The 15,719-nt window shown below is 22.0% G+C and overlaps 5 protein-coding genes across 5 annotated transcripts; 4 read left to right on the top strand and 1 right to left on the bottom strand.

Annotated features, from left to right (window-relative positions):
• Positions 1 to 115: 115 nt before the first annotated feature.
• Positions 116 to 3,913, top strand: PBANKA_0208500 (conserved Plasmodium protein, unknown function; the record flags this gene model as incomplete). The annotated part of the gene is made up of 1 exon (XM_034564986.1): positions 116 to 3,913. The coding sequence occupies one exon, from the start codon at positions 116 to 118 to the stop codon at positions 3,911 to 3,913; it is 3,798 nt and encodes a 1,265-aa protein (XP_034419811.1).
• Positions 3,914 to 4,683: 770 nt separating this feature from the next.
• On the top strand, positions 4,684 to 6,558 carry PBANKA_0208400 (apicomplexan amino acid transporter ApiAT9, putative; the record flags this gene model as incomplete). The annotated part of the gene is made up of 1 exon (XM_034564975.1): positions 4,684 to 6,558. The coding sequence occupies one exon, from the start codon at positions 4,684 to 4,686 to the stop codon at positions 6,556 to 6,558; it is 1,875 nt and encodes a 624-aa protein (XP_034419810.1).
• A 1,284-nt stretch (positions 6,559 to 7,842) lies between these two features.
• PBANKA_0208300 (apicomplexan amino acid transporter ApiAT8, putative) lies at positions 7,843 to 9,363 on the top strand (the record flags this gene model as incomplete). The annotated part of the gene is made up of 1 exon (XM_034564964.1): positions 7,843 to 9,363. The coding sequence occupies one exon, from the start codon at positions 7,843 to 7,845 to the stop codon at positions 9,361 to 9,363; it is 1,521 nt and encodes a 506-aa protein (XP_034419809.1).
• Positions 9,364 to 12,011: 2,648 nt separating this feature from the next.
• On the top strand, positions 12,012 to 12,440 carry PBANKA_0208200 (conserved Plasmodium protein, unknown function; the record flags this gene model as incomplete). The annotated part of the gene is made up of 1 exon (XM_034564953.1): positions 12,012 to 12,440. The coding sequence occupies one exon, from the start codon at positions 12,012 to 12,014 to the stop codon at positions 12,438 to 12,440; it is 429 nt and encodes a 142-aa protein (XP_034419808.1).
• Positions 12,441 to 12,996: 556 nt separating this feature from the next.
• Positions 12,997 to 14,667, bottom strand: PBANKA_0208100 (heptatricopeptide repeat and RAP domain-containing protein, putative; the record flags this gene model as incomplete). The annotated part of the gene is made up of 1 exon (XM_034564941.1): positions 12,997 to 14,667. The coding sequence occupies one exon, from the start codon at positions 14,665 to 14,667 to the stop codon at positions 12,997 to 12,999; it is 1,671 nt and encodes a 556-aa protein (XP_034419807.1).
• Between the last annotated feature and the right edge of the window lie 1,052 nt (positions 14,668 to 15,719).

Below are 15,719 nucleotides of genomic sequence, written 5' to 3'. Positions count from 1 at the left end.
TTTATACATGTATACATATATATATATACACGATACTTGGGGAAAAATACAATTGTCATGATATACTATTTTTTATACAAAAAATAAAATAAAAAACAATGTAATGTGATATATTATGAAAAAAATAAACATAAACAATTATTTGAAAAATACAAAATTGCTTAAATATCATGTAAAGATAAAAGAAACGATAATAGGCAAAATACCATACTTATGTAGATATTATAATGGATATAATAGGAAAGAAAATAATAACTTAAATTTATTACATGAACATATTTTTTATGATGGATCAGGAAAAGGAAAACCAAAAGTTAGTAATAAAAAAAGTAAAGATGATCAATTAATTTTAAAAAGTAAAATTATAAATTTAATTAATGGTGTAAAAAATGTAGATGATAAAATTGAAAGTATCAAAAATGATAGAAATAATAAATTAGTTTGTCAAAATTTTGTTGATATAATTTTTATTTTACAAAAAAATGTAGATGTTTTATTTGGTCTAAAGGAAAAATATGTTATTGGTTTTATTTGGTCTTTTTCGAAAATCATAAATTATTTTGAAAAAACAACATATATAGAAAGGAATGTTATTCTTAATTTTAAATATCTATTTATTCATATAGTTAATCTAATTATAAAGCAAGGCAATATATTATCTAAAAAAAATAACGACATAGATATAAGACAATTCCTTTTTTCAATTTTATCCATCAAATTTGACGACACTAATATTAAAGATATACAACATTTTAAGTTTCTTAATTATAATCATTTTTATAATTATATTCGTTATATTGTAAATTTAGATTATGCAAATAAATCAGGGCAAGATCAAATATATATTAATGATTCTATCCCATTTAAATTGTTAGAAAATGAAAAAGAGAGCAGTATATCGATAGAAGCTCACGTTCAACATTCCACTAATAAATTTATCAAAAAAAATATAAATTTTTCCACCAAAAAACAAAATGAATATAATAATCCAAATATGATGCAACATTCTATGTCAAGTAATCTCCTTTACATTTTTGAATGTAATATATTCAAAACCAATTTTTTAAATGTACAAAAATTTATAATAAACAAATTAAATGAAATACCTTTAGATATTAAAATAATTATAAATTTTTTTGAATTATGCCAAAAAAATATGTGTGTAGAAATAAAAAAATCTTTTAATCATATACTATTAAATAAATTTAAAGAACAAAATTATATTTCAAATTTTTCTATTTTTGAATTATGTAGATATATAAATATATTAGTCAATTATAATGTTCAGATTTTTAATAATAATGTTATACCCTTTATAATTAGTACAATTATGTATGATCAAATATATTTTGTAAATAATCAAGTGTGTAACTATAACTTAATCTTGTTAGGTAATAATGTATCATTATATGATAACAATTCTATAAACCAGCATATGAAAAATAAAAAATATGAGCATTTATCTGAGATTAATTCAAATAGTTATTCAAAATGGAATACATGGCTTTATGATGGAACAAAAAGAGACATATCTTCCTTAATTCGAGATTTTTCAAGAATGAAAATTATTAACAAAAATTTATATTACTTTTTAATTGAATGTTTTTTTTTTAAAATAAATTATACTAAAAACATAGATACAAATATAAATTCATATGGGGCTGAACAAATATATATACACAATAAGACCAAACAAAATTGCATAAACAACTTAAGCGATAAAAAGGGTAACCATATTGCATATTCCCATTTTAGCGGAAAAAATAATAATATCGATAATAATATTGATAATAATATTAATTATAATGCTAATAAAAAAAGCGACCATTCTTATCATACAGAGGATTGTAACCATCGAAATGGAGAGAAATATGAAATGAAGACATTCGAAGAAACGCAAAGAAACGACAATTTACTTATCTCCAATTTTAAAAAAGAAAAAGGAAACAAAAAAATATATGTTCCCAATTTAAATGATTCAAATGAAAAAAAAAATAACATATTTTATTCACCAAATATATGCACATTTAATATAAATCATGATATGAGAAATGCTGTTGATATTTTAATAAGTTTAGCAAATGTTAATTATTATTATGATAAATTTATTGACTTTTTTATATACGAAATTATTAAAAAGGAAAAAAATAATTTTTTTTTTTTTAATACAAAAAATATGTCAAATGTCATTTTGGTTGTTAGGAGTTTACTTATTTTAGGTTATAATGATTTAACGATTTTCGATACTTTACTTAATTTTATTATAGAAAATAATAAATGTATCGAAATTAAGCAAATAATTATGATTTATTATTCTATTTATTGCTATATTGTTAAAGCACATGAAAAAAGAGGAATAAAATATTATGGAAATGACAACTTTTTGTTCTATACCTTTAGCTCCGATTCTTCAAAAAAATATAATTTACATAATGATAAATTTGATGATTTTGTGAAGGAAGAAAATGTAGAATCACAATATACTGAATACAATGAAGCTGCTATTACTAGCACCATCAGTGCATCCAATAAAGTAATTGAACCTCCTGTAGAATTATCCATTTTAAAAAAAGAATGTTTCAATTATTTATATAAATTTACAGATATAATATTTTCAAGGAAAGAAGAAATCGATTCGATGCAAGGTTTATCTAATTTTTTATTTGCTCTTTCTAACAGTATAAACAATATATCAAAAAAGGATTACGACTATTTTTATAAAAAATTTTGGTCTATATTTAAATTAAAAGGTCAACAATATATACATTTAGAAGCAATTGTTCAAATATTTTTGTCTCATTATAGAAATAATATATTTCATCAAAACCTAATGATATATTTATTGAATGTATTAATTTCTTCTATCAATGTTGATATTCACAATTTGAGCACTATCCTATATATATCTTATCATTTTAATATTATAAAAAAACCACTATTTGATTTCACTATACATAAATTATTTAAAGAAATAAAATCTATTGAACAAATGAAAACAGTAAAACTAGAAAATATTAACAATTTGGGGGACATTGATATGGTACAAATTACTACTCAGCATAACATCGATACCCCTCCGAAACTTGGGAATAATATAAACAACAGATATTGTAATATTTGTAAAGGTAAGGGTTCAGATCAAGTCAATTTTGGGGAACAATCTTATAACAACGCCGAATCCTGCCTTATAGAAGGATGGCAATTCAGGAATGTACCTAATAACTTTTCAAATGAATGCAATAAAGATTTGGAGAAAACATTACTAAAATGCGTTTGGTCACTATCATTATGTAATTGGTTTCTTGAAAGCCATTTAATTACCTTTTTAAAAATGTGCATATTATTAAAAAAAATATTTAAATATAAAAAATTCTTAAAAGATGAAGAATATAATATGATATACCAAATATCGCTTAGCCTAAATTTATATTATAAAAAAAATAAACGTATTTTTGTTTTAAATAAAAATAAAATAACTACTAATATACCTATTACCTTTTTTATACCATTTAATATAATAAAAGAGTCTATAAGGCGAAAATTTACATTGGGAAGCAAACAAACCAATATATCCAGTTTTCAATATAAAATTTCTAGCTATTTTAATAAAAAAAAAATTATGCACAAATCAGAATATTCATTGAAACATGGTTTAATTGTCGATTTTTTAGTTTTCAAAAATGATAATCCATATTTATTAATAGAGATAGATGGTATATATCATTACAACATTTCAAATGACCCTAGCAAATATGAAATTATATATAATGATATGCCATTATTAAAAAATGGAAAAACAATATTTCGAAATAATGTGCTAAATATTTTGTATAATTATAAATTTGTAGAAATACCGTGGTTTTCCCTTTTACAATCTAGATCAATTAAGAAGTTGGAAAAGTATATTCAATAAAACACACAGTGAATATATGCTTAAAATGAAGAAAAGTTGAATAAAAAAAATTAAAACAAAAGAATATAATAATATTTAATGGATGTATATTTCTAAATGCCCACAAAATATGTGAAGCGAATATTTTTTTTAATTCATTTTTTTTGAGTTAAAATATATCCTGTATTACTACCAGCAATAAATATTTATTGCATGCTCAGGAAAAATTGTTTTATTTTTATTTTATTTATTTCACGTTAATATAATTAGCTATATATGCATACTAATAGCTTTCGATTTTGTTCATACACGTGCGTATGCATTCTTTATACGACCGTGTAATGCATACATTATTATGTGTGCGCTTTTCTTCTTTTTTTAAATAGATTTAAAAAACGATTATGGAAAATATATTATGTTTACAATTCAAAAAAGACTTAGCTTTTGTCTTTTTATTTAAAAAAATAAATTAAAAAGCTCGAAAAAAAAATCGCATAAATTGCACAAAAAATATATTCCAACTATTGTGCATTATTGTTTTTTAAAAAAAATTATTAAAAGACTTTACATTTATTTGAACGTATTGTAGATAAATTTGTCTAAATATAATTGAAAAAAAAACGTGAGCAATAGCCCCAAAACCCATAATAAATCTTTGAAAGAAAAAGTAGGAAAATATATATAGCATGCAAAAGAAACATATATACAATAATGTACACTCACCTATATTATATGTAGATTTACGAAAGAAGTAAGCATACAATTACAACGAAAATTATTTTTTTTTAGAAATGGAGAAATATGCAAAAGAAGAAATAAAAACTGAAAAGCCGTTAAAAAATAGATTTATAAAGGAAGTAGATATAGTAAATTTTTCTTTAAAAAAAAAATATTGCTTGCTAATATTATTTTGCTTATATATAACTACATGTGTTGGAATATTTTTTAACTGGATTTCATTATCTGATTTTTTTTATCACGGAAATGTATATATAGATCAATGCAATGGAATAAGTACAAAATCAAATTCGAGAGATGGCAACAATAAATCATATAGTTGTGAAGAACAAGACAAAAAAGTTCAAGCATTATATCCTATTATTATAAGTTCGAATTTTATTATGTCTGCTATATCTGGTATATTTTTTGATTATTTTGGCCCCAAAATTACAGCATTAATTGGTCATGCATTTAATATAATTTCATGGCTATTAATAAGTTTTCAAAAGGAAGCAAATAATAATATAATAATAATTGGCGCTATATTTTTAGGTCTATCTTGTGATTCTTCATATATACCAATTCTTAATTTGATTTATTTATTTCCAAAAAATCATACCACATATACAGTAATATTAGGTTGCTGTGCTTCATTAAGTTTTAGTATACCCATAGTTTTTGATTTATTATCTAAAGGAAAAGATCCAGAATATTTTCAGTATATTTGTTTTTTATATTGCTTTATCATATTAATACCTTTTTTTTTTATTATAGCTATTTTCCTACCATTCAAGCATATAAATCCTCCTCATCCTCTACTCGAAATTGAAAAGAGTAGTAATACACTTCAAGAGTTAGAAGGATATTTAGTTTCAGAAAATAAAAATAATGACATATCTAAAAATCCAAATGAAAATGTAAATATGAACAAAATATATAAAACCATGCAAAGTGATAAAAGTGATAACATCAATAATATTGATAAAGATAAAAATTTAGAGAATAAAATAAGTAGACATAGTTCAAAAAATAGTGACAAATTGGTTGGAACACCTTTGACTCCTCTTAGTGAATTGGTTATTAAAAAAAGAAGTTCAACAATATCGCTAGATGATGTAATATCTTTAAGGGAAATAAAAAATGAAGATAGTAAAACTTATTATAATAATATATCATTGAGAATGGGCAATAAAATTGTAGGTAAATTGGAAAAATCAGGAGAGGATTACGAAAATGATTATATTGATGAAAAAAAAAATAGTAATTCAAATATACTAGAAATTAAGAATATAATAATTCATATAGACAATAATAAAAAATGGAAAAAATTTAAATTAAATTTAAAAAATTTATTAACTGAAATAATATGTGTATTTTTTTCCCTAAAATATATTAGTATATGTTATTATTTTACTATATACAATTTATCATTAGTTAATTATAATGAATGTGCAAAATTATTTTTTAAGGATTATACAGATATACAATTTATATTAAAAATATTTGGTCCTTTATCTATATTGTCTTGTGCATCTTTCGGTATTTTAATAAATAAGTTCCATATAATAATTATAATATTTTTTTTGTTAGTAAGTAGTTTATTTATGTATATATTTGCAATAATTAAAATAAAATTATTTGCATATTTTAGCTCATTTTGTTATTTAATAGTTACAGGATGTTATACTACTCAATTATATTGTTATATACAAATTATGTTTCCTAAATGTCATTTTGGAAAAATCACAGGAACTACAAGTATGATTAGTGGGTTATTATCTTTGCTTAATATTCCTATTTATAATTATTTTATTGTCGATTTAAATAAAAATAACCCTGATCCCTTTGCATATGTTGTTATAGCTATGTTAATATCAACCTTTCCCCTTCTATTCCTTACATATCGAAGACATATAAATGATGAAATACAAACTCTCGAAGGATAATCAGATTCAGGGATTCAAAATTAATATATAACTTAACTATTCATGTACTGAATTATAAAAGTTTGTTAACTTTTTCTTCAGTATATATATACATTTCTAAATAATTAAGGGCTATAGCAAATGCTGCATGTTATTTATAGATTATATTATTACAAAATATGGCATATATTATATTGTCATTTTTTTTTGAATATTTAAATTGGCAAAAATATGCTAAAGACGAAATGAATATATGCATACCAAAATAATTGGGGAAAATTGTTTGTATAGAATATACCGATTCTTAACATAAATTAAGGAGACGAATATATTTCACAAAGTTTTAAGGAATATGAATGCAAAAAAAAAAAATGAAAACATATAAATATATTATATAATCAGAACAATTTTAATAAATATATTGAAGGTGTATTCAAATAAATTTTTTAACTAAAAATAAAAATTGTATTATTATTAAAATGAGACCACAAAAAAAAAAGAATCACATAAAAAAAAAATATTATATATATAAATTAATAACAAAAAAATAATAATTTCAGTGATATGAACAGGGGACAAAAATATTATGGATTTATAAATATGGAGATAAACCATAAATTATGTTTTGGTTCTGGTAGTATACAATATTTTTCGTTTCAAATATTTATTAAAACTATATAAACTTAAAACAATGAATATGTTTTGCCACTTATTATATGCTCACACATATGATAAATAAATATATATATTGCATCATATATATTAAATTTTTTTTTTTTGAAAAAAATTAATTTGACAAAAAAAATGAAGAGTTACCTTTCTGGCTAATTTTGCTATTCATCATTTTACATTTTTTATATTTCTGTTTATTCATTATACAATTTTATAAATATATTTTTGGTTACCAGCCATTTCTTTAGACTTGGGGGCTCGCATTAGTTAACTATTTGAGTTACTCAATTTTTATTATTTTTTATTTTTTTTAATTAAATTTGATACATGTCTGGGTACATTTTTCAAAATATATTACTCATTATTTAACACATTTCGATTATATATAATTATGTATACGAATATCTTTCATATGATAGCTGGCTAAAATAAATAAATATATGTGTATATAATATATATATATATATATATATGTCATATAGTAAACAGATATACAGTTTCCCTTTGGTTGGTGCGAGTTCAGAAAATTTTCCATACCAAGGTTTTCGCAATATTATTACATGCATTTAAAGTATAAAGAAATTATAATAAGTTAATAACATATTTGAGAATATAAAATATATTTATTTCGAAATGAATGAATCAAATTGTACAAAAATTGTAAACTTCCTTAAAGGCATGCGCCTCAAAACCAATCCAAACTTACCCGGAGCAAAACAAAAAACACCATTGAATATTCATAGATTTTATTTACTATTAATAATAATAATATATACAGCAACATCTGCATGTATATATTTTGATTGGACATCGATAAGGAATTTATTATTAAATGTAGGAAAATATGAACATTTAAATATTAGTAAATATGCTGATATAACATTATCACCACAATATAAAAAAATAAATAATTTATATCCTATGACATTAGCTATACATTTTACAATGTCAGTTTTTTGTGGATTTTTATATGATCATATTGGCCCAAAATTTACAGCAATAATTGGACAAGGTTTTAATATACTTTCATGGATATTTTTGTCAATTGACACTACAAAAATAGATACAACGTTAATTGGATTTATATTTTTAGGGCTAGGAGCAGATACTGCATTCATACCAATACTTACAGTTTCAAATTTATTTCCAGATATTTCAACATTTATAATGACAGTAATTGGGGCTGCTGCATCTTTAAGTTATGCTGTACCGGCTACATTAAATTTTGTTTATAAAAAATATCCACATTTCCCATTTTATTATATTTGTTATGGATATATATTTATTATACTAATCCCTTGTTTATTAGTTGCAACATTTTTATTACCTATGAAGCCATTTAAAGGTTTAGATTATTATTTAGAAAATGATCAAGAATCAGATTCAAAAAATAAAGAACAAATTAGTTATACTGATAATGATGTAGAGATGCAACCATCTTTAATCCAAAATGGAAACACAAATGTTTCTAATAATGTAAATAAAAATAAAGCTACTAAAAATATAATAGAGGGAGAAAATTTTCACAAACAAAGTATTTTGTTATTTTTTAAAGTATTATTAAGTTATCCAAGTATATGCATAATTGTATATTTTATATTATTTAATATTTCTACTGTTTTTTACGGTATGGTTACAGATATATATTTTAGTTATAATAAATCTATAATAAATATTATTAACATTTTAATGCCAATATCATTTATCCCATGTATTATATTTGGTCGATTTATAAACAAATATGGCGCTGCAATTATTATAATTATTATGAATGCATTTTCAGCTCTTATGCATTTAACAGCTTTAATTAAGCATCAAGCTGCTGGATTGATTTCTGCATTTTTATATATGTGCGCAGCTAGTATATATACTAGTCAAATTTATTGTTTTTTATTAAATGCTTTCCCTTCAGTTGTTTTTGGAAAACTATTGGGTATAACAAGTTTATTTGGTGGAATGTTTTCTTTATTTTGTGAAAAACTTTATGACAATATTTCAAATTCAAGTGGAAATAAAAATGATCCAACAACTATATCAATACTTTTAGCTATTTCTTTTATTATTATGTTTTTACCACTAAGCATTTTATATACTAGAAATTATGAAAAAAATATAGAGTCTGTAAATTCAGAAAAAAATCAAATTCAAGCCTGATTTATTCATTAACCTTTTTAGCATACACACAAAATTAATAAAATTCATAGATATTTCAAAAGTATTATATTCAATTTAAATTATTTACTATTTTTTACAATAAATAATTTTATCATCATAATGAACCTAATTTTCATATATACTAATTTAGACAAATCAAATATATCTATTTAGGATTATGATTATGTAGTTCCAGATTATTTCAAATTGCATTATTTAAAAAATATGATAGAAATCAAACAAAAAATGCTTCAATCCCTATATATATATTGGGAAATTGCGTTATTTTTTCCCCTAAATTTTATAATTTATTTTACTTTTCATTGGTGGCGTTACAATGATGTTATAATTCTCACCCCCCATCATCTATTTTATTTTATTTTATTTTATTTTATTTATTTAAAGTTATGCATAAATTATAATTTTGCTATTTTTTTAAATGAATATTTTGTGTTGATGTTTTTAATTTTGCTTTATTTTTTTTATAATTGGTTACGTTTTAAAATTTAGTACAAGCATATTTTTTATAACAAAGCCTCATAAAAATTAATCAGTTATGTTTAAATAGTTGGAAAATGTACACATATTTTATACACCACATTGTGTACTTATTATGCCATGTCAGTTCTTATTCTCCCAAAAGGAGGATCCTATGAATAGTGATGATAAATTTTTTATCAAATTATTTGTCTATTTGTACTAAAAAATGTAAAAGTTAAACAAAATGTAAAAATTAAACAAAATATAAAAGTTAAGCAAAATGTAAAAATTAAGCAAAAATGCAAAAAAGAAAAATAAAGCATGGCAAGATATGCTGGCGAAAAAAAAACGGTCGTTTTACCCACGCTGTTGCACATATATATATATGCATGCGTGTGAATCCGCATATGTATAGCGAAGGTATATACATATTACGTTCAAATTTAACATACTATAAGCCCCATTCTGTGATGTTATATAAAACAATAACACATGCTACATTGAACTCGCTATTTCATATATAATCCCTTAAAAAGAATAAAAAATTCTTATATGGGAAAATTACAAGATGAATAACTAATTAAGTTATTAGCTTTCCTGTAAAACTTTTAATAAATTAATTGTTTATCTCGGGGACTTTCCTGACAGAAGAAATGAAAATTTTGAAAACAAAATTTTCTGTATATTTTCTGCAAGTAACATTATTGTGTTAAATTTGAATGTAAAATATATATCCATATATGCTATCCAGGTATCATATCATGAACACTACACTATTATTATATCCACCATATCATTTCACCATTTCTCATATTCATATATGTCACGTGTCATTATCAAACAAAAAATGGGGGGAATTCTGCCTTCTTATCATAGCTTAAGATATGTCACTATTACTGCTAATTATAATACAACTCGGATTTCCACTATAATTGGCATACATTTTTGGAAACATGATTGCATGCAAAATGAACATATCCAAAAGTGCAAACCATTTTCATCTCAATTATATAATCATTTTATTTCATTCTTCTATTTTTATTTATTTATACCATTCAGAATTTCCCTCCCTATCTAAACATTTTTCACACAAATATAAATCCTCATTTATATTTCTTATTTTATTATTTTTACTATGAAAAAATTTACAGGCTATTATATCTTTGACCCTCCCCCTCATTTCTTTTATAATGTTTGCAATTCCTTTGAAATAATAATTTTGCCTCATTGTTACCCCCACAAGCATTTAGCATTTCATTGGCACTTAAACACTATTTATCATATTTACAAAAATATATCAATACATTATATCATACATAATTATCAATATAGCTTTGAAAATAATAAAAAAATACACAATAAAAAATATATAAAATTAAATAAAATATTATGCCTATAAAAATATAAGCATTAGTTAAAATTCGTTTCGTAAAAAAAATAAGAAGGATAAATGTGAAATATATTATTCACATATCCAAAGATACTTAAAAATATTATGCCATTTTAATATATATAAATAAAAATAAAACTTTTATGAATAAAAAGTTTAAAATAAAATATATTTTTAAATAAAAATATATATATATTTATATGTTAACAAATAATGTAATTAATTTAAAAAAGTAAACGTAAAAAATGCATGCAATAAATATTATGCCATATATATTTGGCGATACTCAGTACACATATAGCTATATATATTTATTTTTGTATTGCTATATTTTTAAAGCTATAAAACTACATATAATTATTAGCTTATTGGGGTTTTCATTTTATGTATTAATAAATATAACAACATAAATAAGGGGTTTCATTATTTAAAACAAAAAAGTAAAAAAAATAGCTAGACATTTAAACAAAAATAGCACAATAAAATTAATGCAATTGAAACAATTTTAATAAAAATGTAATATATGCATATAACAATGCTGTGTGATGGTATGAAAAGAAAAATGCATTTTATATAAAATACACATAAAATTTTGTATTTTTTATTTACATATAAAATGAATTTAAAACTGTTAAATCACAAAATACGCAAAAAAAATATGTATATGCCCTTTTTGTAGCTATATTTCCAAAATTGTATTTCATATAATTTTATTTAATGTCACCACATTTTTTAATTTTCAACTTTTTTATTTTTTTTTTTCCTACATAACAAATAAATGAGCTATAGTAAAAAACGAAATAACGAGTTACTCTTTCCAGTGGCTAAATTACAAAAGCATTTTCCCTTAATTGAATGGTGGCAAGGGAAAGAAATTTTACACAAAATTCAAAAAAAACATAAAAGGGATTCCGAACAGAATCCTTGTGATAGTTTATGGGGAAAGTTTATTAATTGCTTAAGAAAATATCCACACACATTTTCCAAGTGTAAAATTGAAGGCACGCGATATTTACAATGTTTGTCATCAATAAGCCAGCAAAATGATACAAAAAAACCAACAAATTATATTAAGGTGTTAGAATATTTTAAAATTTTTAATGAAACAAGCAGATTTAAATACAAATCTCCAGATTTAAAAGAATATTCTTTTTCGCAAAATTTATCATTTCATAAGGAGGGAAAGGACAACACCAAAGATCTTTAATATGTTTTATTTTTTACTTTTATCATAATTTTTTTATTTTTTTGGATATGAATTAATTTTTTGTTTAGTTACATAAGTAACCAAATTCCATATCCCTTTCTTTTACACACACACAACGGTCAAATGATAATATCATAAAGTGTTTCCTTTATATATGTTTTTAAAGCTATTATATTTAGCTAGCGATATTGCATATATAATGCTTAATAAAAAAAAAAATATATAAATAATGGCTAGCTGATTTGGTATATGGAAAATATGCATAAGCAATAGCAAAAAAATTTAGTATTTTATTTTGGATAAATGTGTTAAAATTTTATAAAATTATTAATAAAATAAAAAATGAAATTATTTCCAAACGTCAGATTGTATAAACATTTATATATGAATATTAGTGCTATATAAATAATGGAAAATAATAAAAAAAAAGTTTAAATTTTGTTTAAACAAATAAAAATAATAAAATAAAAAAAATTAATTACCATCTTAATTATTTATAATTATTACATGCCTATTTATTTTGATGCTCTACATTTTTTCCATTTAAATATGTTTGCTAATTTTCATCTGTATCTTCAACATTTTTCTTTTGATCTGTAACAGAATATAAAATATCAGACAAATAGTTTTGCTGTTCTTTTTCTGATCTGCATTTTCTCCATTTCCAGAAATGTATCTTGGCTGTTTTATATCCTAAGTTTTCAAAATATTTGTGTTTAATTTGAAAAGATGTGTGCCTTACAATTGTATCGAGATCTATAATTATTTTTTTTTCATTTTCGATAAAATCGACAGAATATGAATTAGTAATTTGTAGGGGAACAAAATTTAATTTAAAATTTGGAGCAACAGAATTTAAAACATTTTGTACTTCATGAAAAGTTTTAAGAGCTTGTAGTTTTTCATGATCTATTCTTAAAAAATCATTCATTGCGTTTAACCAAGATGGAGATATATTATTTATGTCGTATTTAAACGTTGAATCTTCTGATAGAAAATATATAGGTTCTCTTATTTTTGCAATTAAAGTTAAGGATTTTGGAACATTTCTTTTAAATAATATATCGATTAAATTTAAGAGTTTTTCTTTTTCTATATAACTGTTATAATAAGTTGCTGCATGTATAAAATCAATGATAACTGCAGTTTTTGCTGTATTAAAATTATTATAATTCATATTTTCAAAAATTTTTTTTATTTTATTTTCTTCATTTATTTCATTCATATAAAATGTGTATAATAATTCAGATAATGTATTGACATTACAATTATATAAATGTTCTTCGACATTTTTATATATTACATCTATATGATTTGTTGTTGTAAATTTTAATTTAGTTAAATTATATATAATATTAACTAATGCGGAATAATGAAAATGAGATATATTATCAAAAACAAGATTGCACAAACGACGAATTAAAAACCCACGTGGAATTCCAGCCATAGATAATGTTTTTAAGGCTAAGGTTACATCTTTAGTAGTAAATCGGTCAATTTCTTCACACATTTTTTCTACTATTAAATTAGTTAGTTCAATATCTAAATTTTGAGATAGCCTCATACTTTCTAACAATTGTGTTAATAATGTAGGGGTGTAAGCATCTATATTAGCAATAGTTTCTTTTTTAATGTGTTCAAAAAAATATTCATTCATATTATTACATAAACTTAAAGCATAGCATGTTCCAACTAAATCACGAGGACTTACATTCATTTTTTTTAATAAATTTTCACTAATTTTTGTTAATAATTTTTTTATTTCATCATTATTTATGGATATACTAACTAATCGCAATGAAAAATTACATAAATATCTAGTATTCATAATGCTAATACGATTTTCTATTTCTTCAAGAATATTAAAAAATTTTTCATTTTCTACAATTTTCCTTCGTTCATCAATTTTTTGTCTACTTATATTTTTAATTAAATTATATAATTTATCTATATTCATATTTTTATTGTCTTCAAAAAATCGAATTACTTCATCATTTGACATTTGTTCTTCTACAGAAAAATCTTTTTTTTTTTCTAAAATATTAGTAGCTACATTTCGTTGAAAAAACATACCACATTTGTTGTAAATTTGAAAGTTTGTTTTACCATTATGTGCTATGTTACATATTTCCCTTACTTTGGTTAATTTCGAATTTTGTTTTATATTACTCTTATTCAACACATTTCCGACTTCACATTTGCTTATAACATTTTTTAAAAACCTCATTTTTGTATTTGTAACATGTATTTGATATATCGTTTCGTTATTTAAAAAAATCGTGATAATATATATTCAGTATGCTATGTAAAAAAAATAAATATTTCGCTGAAATGTTTGAAATATATATTCCATTTATGTATATTATTCTATAATTTTAAAAAATTATTATGTATAAACCGTAATAAGCTTTTTATGAATAAATTATTTATACAACTTATTATTTATATAATGTAATTAAAACTATACAATATTATTACCTTTACGTTATGGCGCTTCAACTATATAAATGTTCCTATGAAATATCTACGTGTATATATATATATATTTTTTTTTTCATATAATTGAGTATATATAAAATTTGGTCGGTTTTAACGAAATTAAATAATTTTATGCATACATGCATATATAGCTTTATGATTGTGTATATTTTTTCAAATATTATAAAACTTTTCCACAATTTTCTTATACTAAATATAATACATATTTACATAAATACATGAAGAACTTTTTTATTTTATATTTATTTATAAAATAAACTGGTGTGATATATCACATTTCATACCATTAAACGACGTCACGGTATTTTTGAAAAATCACCTATATATGCATAATATATAATTGGAAAAATAAGCGCACAATTCGTAGAATAAATGACAAAATAAAAAATTGTGTTCCTTTTCATACACCATATGTAATGCCTTATCATATTTTATTTATTTTATTTTTTTATTTTTACTTTATTTTTTTACTTTTTTCGAAAAACGTAAGCATATTAATACTTTCCTTTAAACAGTCCTATAAATACTGGTAATTGAAAAAGGGAACTAATTTTTCCATGTAAAAAATGTAAAATTGCATAAACTAGTAAAACAATATTTAATAGCTACATATAGCAACTATAATGATAAACGGTTTGGGTTGTAAAAATGCATAAAAAAAATTAATATTTATTAATATGCATTAAAAAAAATAGCTAGTTTTATATTGAGTAGCTAATTTTTTTTAAATTATCAATAGAAATGCCCTAAGCCTTATAAAAGGAAATAACTATGAAATGT

This window comes from Plasmodium berghei, assembly GCF_900002375.2.
Source record: "Plasmodium berghei ANKA genome assembly, chromosome: 2".
Taxonomy (NCBI): domain Eukaryota; phylum Apicomplexa; class Aconoidasida; order Haemosporida; family Plasmodiidae; genus Plasmodium; species Plasmodium berghei.
The sequence above is the reverse complement of the archived record's forward strand: the minus strand, read 5'-3'. Positions and strand labels throughout refer to the sequence as shown.